Source organism: Neolamprologus multifasciatus, chromosome 14 (genome assembly GCF_963576455.1).
Source record: "Neolamprologus multifasciatus chromosome 14, fNeoMul1.2, whole genome shotgun sequence".
In the NCBI taxonomy this organism is placed as follows: domain Eukaryota; kingdom Metazoa; phylum Chordata; class Actinopteri; order Cichliformes; family Cichlidae; genus Neolamprologus; species Neolamprologus multifasciatus.
Genome location: NC_140452.1, coordinates 4,495,400 through 4,507,715, shown reverse-complemented (window position 1 = coordinate 4,507,715; position 12,316 = coordinate 4,495,400). Strand labels below are relative to the sequence as shown.

The following is a 12,316-nucleotide window of genomic DNA, read 5'->3' as shown; positions in this document are numbered from 1 at the left end:
GGACTGTCCAGATATTCCAGTCATGGAGATGCATAACAGTAAAAACTCGGGCGTATTAAGGACTTAATGTTGTGGTCTGACGTGAGTGCTCCAGTAACTGAGTCTGAAGTCAAGCTTCAAAAACATGCACATCAACCAAACCCCAGCACATAAATATCCTCTTCCTCCTCCCCATCCTCTTCCTCCAGGTGTTTGAGGACGACTGCATTCTGTCCCAGGCTACAGACTCTGGTTGTCCTTCGGAGAGTCTTTTAGAAGATGAGGGAACAGCTGAAAAGCAAAATGTGGACCTCCTCGCATCGTCAAACCACCGTAAAGGTAAACCAACATCTCTGACCTGAAGGAGTCGGTTTGATCAGTTACTCACAAAAGGATTACGATCAAAACGAACCATAAACCTCTCATCTGCCTCCTCCTCAGACCCTCCCTCACCCATTCACCATCCTCCTCCTCCATCCTCTCCTACCCATGAGCACCTGGGGCTGGAGTGGGACCCGTCAGTTGACATTGGACGCTCTGTCTCCCGTGACGACGCCGACTCATCGTATTTCAGTGCCAGCACAGGTAAGAAGCGACAGAACAGATGCCTCACCTTACACGGGAATACCGCCTTAAGAAATCAAAGGTGGCACCGTGAGAATGCAGATTTGTTCTGTCAACAGGATGTTTTTTTTTTTTCTTTTTCTGCAGGTCTGAAGAGGTGGAGCTACCTGAGTTCTTTTGACTCTCAGTCTGACATCAGCGCTGACATCAGGAACCAGGAGGGAGACTTGGTGAGTTAAAATCTAACATTGATCCATTTCCACAGGTTGGTAGAAAGAAATCTTGATTGTGATCTGCAGTGAACCCCGCAGACTTCCTGCTGCACAAACTCTTGGAAATATTCCACTTCTGCCGCCCATTTGTCATTTGTGTCCTTTTATTTATTTTGAAAGTAAAGCACGGAGTAACAAAGGATGGGAATCGGCCGACTGCGGTGACTTCACTGTAATTTGTTATTGATCAAACTGTTACAGAGTCAATAGCTCATCTATATTTTGGTGTTGGTGATGGAGGATTATTCTATTCCCTCAAACATACCGTAAACTTCAATTTTCTGATTCGACACGCACAAAGTAGCACAAAAGTGGAAGCAGCTCGTCCGTTACCGGCCTCTAAGGACGGACAGGACTGGATTCTGAAGTAAAAATCTGGTTCCAGTTTCCGAGCCCTGGACTGCAGTGATGAGTGGTTTTGTCATTTGAAATCATCATTTGTTGTTTTTGTCACCAGTTAATGAGTTTTAAATCACAGAGATTGTTTCACTCTTAAAAAACGTTTGCTGTTACGATGCCACCAAGATTCTCACAATTGAACAAATGAGTGGTCCTGGAATTGAACCCTGGGGAACACCTTTAGTTCCATTATGGTAGAAGTGATTCCTTCTGCCTGCGCACACTGTCTGTATGACAGGTAATTGTCAAACCAGCCGTTGTGCCAGACGCCTTAGCTCGATCGATACAAACCACATTGTTTTGTGTGTTTGTTTTTTGGATGGATAAAGTCATTTATTTCTCTTGAGGTTCTGAAAAAAAGACATCACTTGGTTATTTTAGTCAATAAAACCTCCCATCTCTCCCTCCATCACAGCATCCACCAAACTGTAGTCCGGAGCACACCGTGATGATATAAACCAGCAAAACACTGATGTTGGAAAACCTTTTCTTGCAAAAGCCTCTGGATGAAATTAAAGCCAGTCTTTGTGGTGTTTGGCCTCCTAATTTTGTTGTTTACTCTCTCCTCTTGGTTGTTCTGCGCTGACCCAGATGCTGCATGGCCCAGAGGCCTGTCTGCCTGCCTCTGCCTCTCACACAGCCACTGATGTTCAGATACAGCGGCTCTCTAAAATCGTTCCCCATCAGCGGCTGTCGGCTGTATGAGCTGGTTACAGCAGTTCACCTCCTCTTCTGCTGATTTATTGATGATGCCTGCAGAACGTGGCACCTCTGCATGTTGTCGGGTTTCCTTTTTTAGCTTTATTGTGGCGAGATGCAGCAGTGTGCTGAAAAAGCTGCTGTATGAGGCAGGCAGAGGAGGGAGAAAGGGGAAAATAAGATGGGAAACAAAGGCGAGGACAGACGTTGTCAGAGTCTGAAGTAATTTGAATGTCCTCCTCTGGCAGCCTGTAGCTTCCTCGTTTTTGTGTATTTCTGTCTCTTTCAGACAGAAACACACTGTGTTGCATTGTCGGCGAAGCCCCCCTCAAAGCCCAACAGGAAAGAAACAAACGAGAGGCGCACGTAAAACTGAATTAGCATCTGATTACAGCTGCAGGATCATAACAAAGATATCAAAGTTTGTGTCATCTCGCTCTGCTTTCTTATAAGCCCAGCCTCATTATTTACTGGGCTGGCGAAGACGTGATGTCAGCGCGCCGTCCCCACGGGCTCGGCTCGGCTCGGCACCGCCTGCCCCGAGGACTCGTGTGGTTGTACTTCATTAAATCTGCGACTGTGTGACCTCGTCTCTGGGGGCTCGCATGCCGCATGAATTCTGAGCGCTACTCAAAAGACGTGCCTGCAGAGTTTTGTGATCATGTCCACTATGGTCACCACCGCCGGCTCCCTGTAAAAAGATTTATTTTTTCCATTTCTTGTGATTTGAAAAAGCAGCATGACTGAAAATGTTCCTGGTCATCTTTTTATACAGTTAACTCATTAAAGGTACGTTTTGTGAGAGCCCTCTGCAAAGTGTAATGACGACCTGCACCACAAGGTGGCGTCGTCTTAATGAACATCGTATTTACAGCACAGATAATCTTTGCATCATTTCCCACAATGTTTAAAAGAAATTAAAAAGAAATAAATGCACACGAGCTGCTATAAGATTAAAATAAAAAATATCGATATACACTAAACCTTACAGTTCATGAGGTGACTACTCAAAAATAACTGATAACTTAATTACTTGTTACTAAAATACTTTTAGCAAAATTAAGTTACTTAATTACTTGGCAGAATAAAATAATTACACGACTCGTTACAGTACTTAAAGATCTAAAAACACATTTTCACATAATTACAGTTAATATAAACCTGCAGTCCCACACCAGCATAGTCCCAGTCTGCATGAGGACACACAGGATCTTTCATTTAGCTTTTATGTACAAGCACAAAGCAAAGCAGAGTTAGTGGTGAGCGGCCTGGATGGACTTTCCACTTCACCATCCTGCTTTTTCCCCTTTTGTGGAACAAAATTAACCTTCTGCTTTACTTTATTTCATGCTATCTTCCTGTTTGTTTGCTTCTTCTACTCCTAACTCTTGCTAAGCTGCTCCAGCAGATAATAAAACACGGTGGTGGGAATGAGCAGAATAACTGGAAGTTTTGCAAACCTGGATGGTAATAGAGTTCTGGGTTTGACTTGGAGAATAAAAAAGAAGCGTTAAATCGTCTCAGTGAGGTTTTAAACTTTTCTATAATGAACTCTGTCTGCAGGAATGGCTTGATCACACTCAGCTGGGCTTCTTCTCGCCTGTCGCAGACCAAAAGGAGGAAGCTCTGGGCTACAGGGACCAGTGGAAGACCTCGACTCCCGACCGACAGGACGGCGAGCCGGTTGACTTTGACGGAGGCCGCGTGCAGGCGTGGCTTAGAGTCCAGAGCGCCGCTTTGCCAGAGAGGAGCACGTCCTGTTCGAAAGAAGTGCAGACTGACGGGAGGCTGAAGGTACCGTCTTAAAAAATGCTCATGTTCAAGCTCCATGGTTATACTTCCTCTTTGGTCCAAATATAACCATGAAAAACAACCGAACGGCGCGCTCGATCACTGAAGTTTTCTTTATAGTTTAAGCATCTCGGAGAATGTTATTTGTAAAGAATAAACAGTTGGTGCTGCTGCGGTTCTCACAAATCTTATGTCATTAGAAGTTCGTGAGCGGAGCTGTGCATTCACAACTGTTTCATTTTCCATTTGAACGAAGCCGGTGCCCACGAGGTCGGCCCTTCATTTGAGAGCGTCTGTTTGTGGGAGAGTGAAGCAGAATGTCAGCAGACGCAGGTCAGGAGGTTTTACACGCAGATGATATTCATGTGCTGAATGTTGATGCTCAACTCCAGGAAAACGGGTTCAGAGTCGAGGACAGTCGGTTTGGTTTTATTCCAGATGTTCATCACAGACGACACATGAAAAGCTCAAAGCGCTGCAGATATAAACAGCACCCGTCACAATAACATGCTCGTGTAAGGTGACCCCCTCACATGGAAACGCATAGATACTCACCTCTAACAGCCACAGGGCCAAGCAGGAGGAGACGGTTGGAATCAAGTCTCAGTATTTTCACGTCTCCATGAAGTCCTACGGTGCTTTTATTGAACTTTGTGGTTGTACACATTTACACTTAGATTGCAACTTCACCTTATATGAAAAATAAAACAAAAACATTAATTAAAATAAAATGTACAATATTAAAGGATGTAGACGTGCGTATGGTGCAAGGTTATTATCGTTAACGAAAACTAACGAAATAACGAAAACTAGAAGTGAAAAAACATTTTTGTTAACGGAAATAAAAATAAAAACAAAAAAAGGAAAACTAACTAAAACTGAGTGTTCACAAAACTAACTAAAATTAACTGAATTTATAGCAAAAATGTGTTTAGTTTTCATTGATGTGTGCGTGTCATACAAGAGTCAGGGGTGAAAATGAAGTTTAGTTTCCAGATTTTTTTCTTGCTGTGTCTCATTATGCCAGCAGGTGGCAGCACGTTAGTAGAGTCGTCTGTGTTGCTGCTCCGTCCACGCGCAGAATCATGTCAGGAAAAGTCGGGAGCCAGAGTCCAATTTGGGATTACTTTGAATATGACTGTGTTTTGGATAAAGCAAGTGTCTTGTAGTGGAAACAGACAAATTATGAGGGACATTTCTAAAGGGAAAAAATCCCACAAACCTTAAAGTGCACTTGAAAAGCTCACACAAGAAGGCTAACCTAGCTTACCTTGAGAAGGTAAGGGAGCACACTCAACCCTCATCCCCAGAAAACAGAAGCTAACCCCAGGCAAGGCAGCGTGATGCATCCCGAGACAACAGGACGGGGATATCTACACAACTGTGTGAGTCAATCACCTTCAAAAAGTTTATCAATTCACTTGAACCAAAATTACGAACACCCGGTGCTGCGAGAGTTAATAGTGTCATTGGGGCCAAGATATACATTTTATAGTTGCCTGGTATCAATGGTTGTTCATCTGCCTTTATTTATTTATTTAAAGAACCCATAGGTGGGAATGTGAGTTGTCTGTCTCTGCGTGTTAGCCCTGCGACAGACAGGCGACCTGTCCAGGGTGCAGTATGGTAGCTGGAATAGCAACATACCCAAGGATGAGCAGAATGACTGATATGATGAAACTGGGATTTTGTTACACTTAATTATTGCAAACACAACTAAAACTATAACTGAAACTAATCAAAACTAAACTGAAACTAAGGATTTTCCAAAAAATAAAAACTAAACTAAACTAGCAAACAATTGGTAAAAACTAATTAAAACTGATATAAAATTGAAAATCTGAAGTCAAAACTAAATAAAAATAAAAACTAATGAAAATTGCAAAACTATTAAAACCTTGGTATGGTGTAAATTGTTTATGGAATCGCTCGGGTTGTGTAATGTTGTGGTTGTACTGCAGGGTCACAGTGAGGTCGTTATAACTGAGAGTCCAAACGGTTCTACCAGGATGACTCTCAGACTGAAGGTGAGCTGTAAGAAGAATGAAAGCCTCTGTGGTGTTTGGTCGGTGGGAGACGTTCAGGCAGGCGCGTGGGGTCACTGCAAGCTGCTGGTGGCTTTCCCGAGGCAGCGTCTGTGCTTTAGAGAGAAGCTAAACAACCGCCAGCTGCCTTCAAACGCCATTGATAAGCTCCTCCTCCTTTCTGCCTGTCGGGGGCATCAGGAGAAGCCCGGCTGATGGGTCGTGATGACAATAGCACATTTTTAACTCCCGCAAACACAGATTTTCCTTTGTTCCTGTCACCTGGGACAAATTAGTATTACTGCTTCGACTGCATCAAGAGTTCATGTTTGGTTGCGTTCAATAAAAGAAAAATAAAGACCAGATTTGAATGAACGTAATCAATGAAATGAGATGACAACATCAATAAGAAAAAACATCACCACAAGGTGGCAGCAGTTTACCACAAAGTTTGGCCTAATTTAATGTTTTCTATTTAAAAACGACGACGGCACAGATTGAGCTCCTGAAGCTACCAAAATAAATCAGCAAAGTGTGGCGTTAACATGAATTCTGTACAAATTTGGAGCTAGCAGTGGCCTGAAAAGAGAGGTCTTGTGCTGGAGGGTAAATCGAACGCCACCTTGTGGTTAAAAGCGGAATTACACACTAGTACAGCTCAGCTCTAGTTCAACTCTAGTTGATATCTATGCAGATATCACACAGACATCTGTAATATCTTTTTTTGATGGATTTTGAAAGTTTTAAATTCTTTTTAAGCAAGTTTGTAGAAATCAAAGCTGTGAGCGACGTGTCGGACGCGCAGCTTTAAACTGTTTGCGCTCTCCTCGCTGACTGCCAAAAGTGAGAGTGAGCAGATTTGATAATTGTAAGCAAGAGAAGCTCTGTTGATCTCTCAGCTTTAGTTACACAATTTCTTTTGCATGGCTCCAAACAGCTGCTGCATTAATGAGTCTGTCCTCAATCACACACGCAAATCCAATTCGGCTCTTACAAATCTGTCCTGCGTGCTCACAGATGTCGAGTCGCGGCCCGACTTTGGAGAGCACAGATTTGTTTAGCGCTCGCTCACGTCCTTATTTTCTACCTTGGTTTGTCCCGAGATGGTAGTCGGGTCCCCGAAGTGTGGGCGAAGAGGCAGATGTGTCCCCAGAAGCTCATTAATACAGGTTTAGACTTTACACTGACGCAGCCGCACAGTCTATATGTTCCAGTTTGAAGTTGCAGCTCACACAACAGATCCCATCAGCCTTTATTTTCCTCCCAGATTCATCCTCCTGAATAACTGTCCTCTCCAGGCCTCGTGTTTCTCTCTCCATTTAGACTTCATTGGCCTCAGCCTTCATTTTCTCTCCCTCGCTCTCATTACTGGGGAATAGCATCTATTTATCCTCCTCTTCCTCCGTCCCGTCTGCTGCTCCTCGGGCCGCCGAATGAATCCATAAAGTCTTGATTTATGCATCGTCTGACTGCACTTTAACTGTCACCATAAAAACAGAGAAGCACGCCGACTTCGTCCTTTCCTTTTTCCTTCTTTAGTTTCTCCTTGCCCTCGTCTTCCTCCGTCTGACTTACAGCCAGTCCACATAACTGTCCGTGTGCAGGAAATCTATAAAGATGAGGAAGAGAGGGAAGAAAGTTTGTGGATTAGTTTTTAGGGATCAATTCAGATGACAAAGTGTTATTGTATCAGGTTTCTTTATGTGCTTGAATTTGAATTATGCAAATTTGATTGAGCGTGTGTTTGTGCGAAATAGCACTGGGACTTTCTAATGGAGGTTCATTACAGAAAAAACTATCGAGTGAGTGCAAAACAAATTGGAGGAGACATTAGCTGCAAGTCCAGATCGAGAGCAGCGAAGGAGAAAGTCCCAAAGTTTGTCGATGTTTTGCAGCAGCTGCAAACTTGTGATGGAAACAGAACTGTGTGGCGTTTGTTCATGCGACAGGATATAAGCTGTATATAAAAGATGGACACAGTCGTGATGAAAAATGAGTCAAAAAACAAAATCTATCCCCCGTACAGCTGTTATGAAGGACGTTGGCCATAGAGACCAAACAGGTGTTTGTAACCACGTGTTAACTTGGGCGTCTGTGGACTGATTCACTGCTGCTGCCTCTAGTGGACATTTGAGGAGCTGCAGGTTTTTGGGAGTTCCACATTTGCTTAATGCTTCAATCCCGATGTTGCTGCTCTCCGATCTGACGGATAACGATGCAAATATAATCTCAAAGCTCAAAAACAGCGTCCGTGTCTGAGTTGTCGTCCATCTTTAAACATTGACCGTGATTTGAAGGATGAAGTAAACTCTAACATTTACATTTGTTTACCAAAATCCCCACGTTCAGATGTCGCAGTGTTGCATGGATGAAAACCACGCTGATGCATCCAGCAGCAGCCATGGCTGCCGCGATGACACACGGCGGCTTTCCCCGTCAGATCACCTGAATTTAAAGGCCAGCTCTGATAGGATGAGGAACCACTATCAGTCACAAGCACGGGTGAGCTGATGGGTTTTCAATAACAACTCTTTGTTTTTGTTACTTCAAGGAGAAAATAAGCATCTGGACATGTTGGTAGATCGTTTTAAATCTATAAAGTTATAAGCTGTTGACACTGGTGTGGATTATCGGAGGCTCTCTGTTCTTTTAGGAGGAAGAGGAGCTGTACTGCTGTGAGGAAGCCGACGGTCTCATCTCTGAACAAAGGTGAGGAAACACAGAAATCCCTCCGAGAGGAACTCGGATGCAACAGGAAACTGTCACATGTGTCCTTTACAGTTTGTTCAGGTCAGCAAATGCAAAAGTAATGATGAGTTCAGATTGCTGTAAATACTATATCAGGGTTTTTTCTACTGTCGGATCTGTATGATGTCACGTGGAGCAGATATGCCTAATATGATGGTTGATAAGTCTCAGCCCAATCTTAACTGATTCATTTTTGAAGTATTAAATATTCAATATGTGGGACACTGTGTGTCACAAAGCCTGTTTTTAAAGAAACTGGGCTTCAAGCTACGCTTCACCTGCAAACATGCAAACGTAGGATGATAACTGTATTGTTTTTAAAGGCTTGGAGCCATAAAATGGTTAAATATCATTCAATACTTGACTGGGAATATAAAACCATGTTGGTGAGCTGGTCACATAAATATCTGACCTCTAGATTTATTATATGATTAGACAGTTGAACATAATATTTAATATTAGTATTTAAATATATTCTTTAACCTTGTTCTGTATATTTTGCTTTGATTCATTTTTACCTTTTAACATTAATGCTTAGATGTAAATAAAGGAAAACCTAAGTTAAGAAAAGAAAGAACAACTAAAATGATGATACTTGATCAGGTTTGTGGTGTCGCCGCCGTGTGAGGAGGTTTCTCCGGCTGCTCGCGTTTCTTCTCGAACCACAAAGACGCGTATCTCAGGCTGGTGACTGAGAGGAGATGAAGCGCTCGAACTGCCTTTATTGATTTGACTGTGTGGATATGGTGTGAAGCTCTGAGAGGTCAGCAAGAGAAGAAAACTGTTACATAAACAGTCAGTTTCCATTTGCACAGCTTTGAGACTACTCGTCTTTCTACTCAAACTTCAGATGCCCAAAGCAAATTTCTTAAAATGCTTTAATTATTCAACTTTTCATGTTTTAATTATTGATTTAGTGCCTCAATTATATTTTCTGTAGGTTTTATTTAAATGGAGTATTTCCAGGGCAGTTTCTCATGACTTTATAACTTTTTACATCTGGTGACTGTGGAGACTGTGAGCACAGTGAAGTCCCATCAGACGATGGGATACTGTTCTCACTGAGGGATGGAGATGATCGGCAACAACGGAGTTTAAACAAGAGGCCCAAAGTGTGCCAAGAAAACCTCCCCCAAACTGGTGCATGCATCCATCCTGTCAGCATCGCCATCTAAATGTCGCAGCAGAAATTGAGACACATCGGGAAACTTTTTTCCATCTGTTATTGTCCAGTTTTGGTGGGTCTGTGAGCTGTAGCCTCAGCTTTCTGTTGTTAGCTGACAGCAGTGGTACCCGGTGGTCTTCTGCTGCTGTGGCTCGTCTGCTTTAAGGTTTGAGATGCAGAGATGCTCTTCTACAGTTTGAGTTGGTGTTGCTTCAGCTTAAAGCAGTCTGTCCTCTGACATCATCATGTCTCCCGGAGAATTTTTCCTGACCATTATCTGTAAACCAGAGTGTGTAAAATCATCTTTCTTCCTCATTCTGATGCCGAGTTTGAACTTCAGCAGGTTGTCTTAACTGCAGGGCTAAATGTGCAGAATTGCTGCCATGTTATTGGTTCCTAATAAAGTGGCCAATGAATCTACATCTTGCTTCCTAATGTTATTGTTGGCAAAATCAGATTACATCAAACGTGACAAACCGCAGCCCTGACTCTGTTTATCTGACATCAGCAGGTCTCCTTAAAACCTAACGGTTTGCACTGAGCTCCTTTAAACTCCCCGGGCAGGTAAACCAAACACTAACGCCTCCACCTTCCCCTGCAGTGTTCCCCGTGTGACCTCCAGCAGCAGCAGCGGGGCTGCTTCCTCGCTCTCCCCCACCCTCTTCTGCCTCCTCCTGGCTGCAGCACTGGTTCTGCTGGCCTGTCTGGCCTGGGTCGTCGCTGAGCAGCCATGTCACCGCAGCAACACGATGGCCCGTACCTGCCACCTGACACTGAGATACGTCAACGGACCCCCGCCTACCTGAGTGCCAGTGGAAACGCTTTCTTGTGGCTCTTCAGGACAGAGGTTTGCAGCTCGCTGTGAGCAGTTCAAACAGCAATAACTTGAAACAAGACCACAAAAACAATCAGGTCTTCTGCTAGAAGATGGAAGAAAGTCTGTATACACAGGATGCACCAAATGTTGGAGATCTTCTCACTCTGAAGTCTGACTTGCAGGGACCTCACATTATGTAAAAACTGTAAAGATTATATGGGAGAGGTTTATATATCCACGATGTGTCCTCAAACTGTGCTAATGTTAAAATGCAGCTTATAAACTGACCTCTCCCCCTCACTACATGACTGTATATAATTTTGTCATTTATATCAAATATTTGTAGTATTTTGTACTTCATAGTCCACGTCTGCCTGTGACTGTACTTTCCTAACTCACTTTGTACAGTGTTGCATGTTTTACAGGAAAATGCTTTACTTTGAGTGAACATCAGCGTTTGTGTCCAAGCTCATGACCGAGAGTGAGGTTGACATTTTTCTAAACCACTTCAGTCTTTAAAGACTTTAAACGGGGCCGGGTTCTATTTTTTGTGTGTAATAAGACTTTAAACCAGAAGGTGGCGCACTGAGGTAAAGACGTCCCAAAAATAGTCGAGCTAATCCGACGTATTCTGGATTCGTTAGAGTTCATCCTTCCGAATAGTTGAAAGAAAATCCGATTGAAAAGAAGACACAGTTTGACGGCAACAATGAAACCTGCTCAACGTGCTGCCACCTTGTGGTGGAATATTTTCATTACAATTTAGAAAAAGTACCTTTTGTTATTTCTAAGGTTTCAGACTTCTGTGAGAATCAAACTGTAGAGCCCATCTTTGGCCCTGTTGGTATCTGACATCCAGCATCTGTTGATTTCCAAGTTCGGAGCTGTTCTCACGCACTGAAACCTGGTTACTCAGACCATTTTTGAAGGTGGTCTGGGCGACACTGAAGGACCACCTACACAGCTCACAGCTCTGCTAGTCTACCGAGCTATGTGGGGCCGGGTTGCAAACCAGGACCCGTGCAGGACTCTGGCATCTGGTCTTTGCAAACATAAAGAAAATGTAGGGAGAGACATCCTGGAAGAACTGGTCCCCTCATGTTCTTGGAGCTGTGGATGCACATTGAGAGGTGTAAACAGGGCCTGTGGAAGTCAACATGGCGTCTTTTTAAACAGAGAGACGAGCTTTGACTGACCGGCAGTCATGTTCTGCAGAGGTATGTGAAGCACTGACACATTAGAAGAAGTGAGCATGTTTTCAGTATGAAGAGCTGTTTGATGCCACGTGTGAGTTCAGCACAGCTTCCTAAATGTTTGAGGGAAAAGTCATTTTCTGTTGCTGTCATGAGCTACATAATTATGAGATTATGTGTTTTTTAAAGCTTTAATGTGTTGGGAAAATAACTGTAAAACTGACGTTTGTATTGGTCGCCTGCCACCTCATACATTTACTTTTTTATACAAGAATAATTCTTGATGTGTTGTTGAATATTTGAAAAAAGCCTTTTTGTCCAATGAAATGTCTAAGATTAATAAAATTAATTAAATGAAAAAGTGGTATTTTCTGATCTTTGATCAATGACCTCAGTAATTCCTGATCAGTTTCTGGTCAAAGTCCACGTTACTGTCTGCAGTTTGAATCTAAAGAGCCAAACAGACTTTCCTGAATTTCCTTCCCCCTTTGAGAAGCTTCAGTGGAAATACAATTAACCTTAAATATTCACTGAGATGGTGTTTGCTGATTCTCAGAATGGGGGGGACTGTAATGTGGAAGTTTAGGATTTTAAAGTGATGAAGAAAATGTCTCTTTTGGTCACTTTAGTTGGCAGTTAAACGTCCATCTGTCCATCTAAGCTGT

General features: G+C 43.0%; 1 protein-coding gene across 1 annotated transcript in view; it reads left to right on the top strand.

Annotated features, from left to right (window-relative positions):
• LOC146503275 (uncharacterized) overlaps positions 1 to 10,878 on the top strand; it is a 39,702-nt gene extending 28,824 nt beyond the window's left edge. The window contains exons 7-13 of the mRNA XM_085130614.1: positions 189 to 318; positions 421 to 564; positions 691 to 773; positions 3,477 to 3,707; positions 8,078 to 8,230; positions 8,382 to 8,437; positions 10,243 to 10,878. Of these exons, the coding sequence (XP_084986740.1) occupies positions 189 to 318; positions 421 to 564; positions 691 to 773; positions 3,477 to 3,707; positions 8,078 to 8,230; positions 8,382 to 8,437; positions 10,243 to 10,447 (1,002 nt within the window). The 3' untranslated portion in view covers positions 10,448 to 10,878. The remainder of the gene's footprint in view (positions 1 to 188; positions 319 to 420; positions 565 to 690; positions 774 to 3,476; positions 3,708 to 8,077; positions 8,231 to 8,381; positions 8,438 to 10,242) is intronic.
• The last annotated feature ends 1,438 nt before the right edge of the window (positions 10,879 to 12,316 follow it).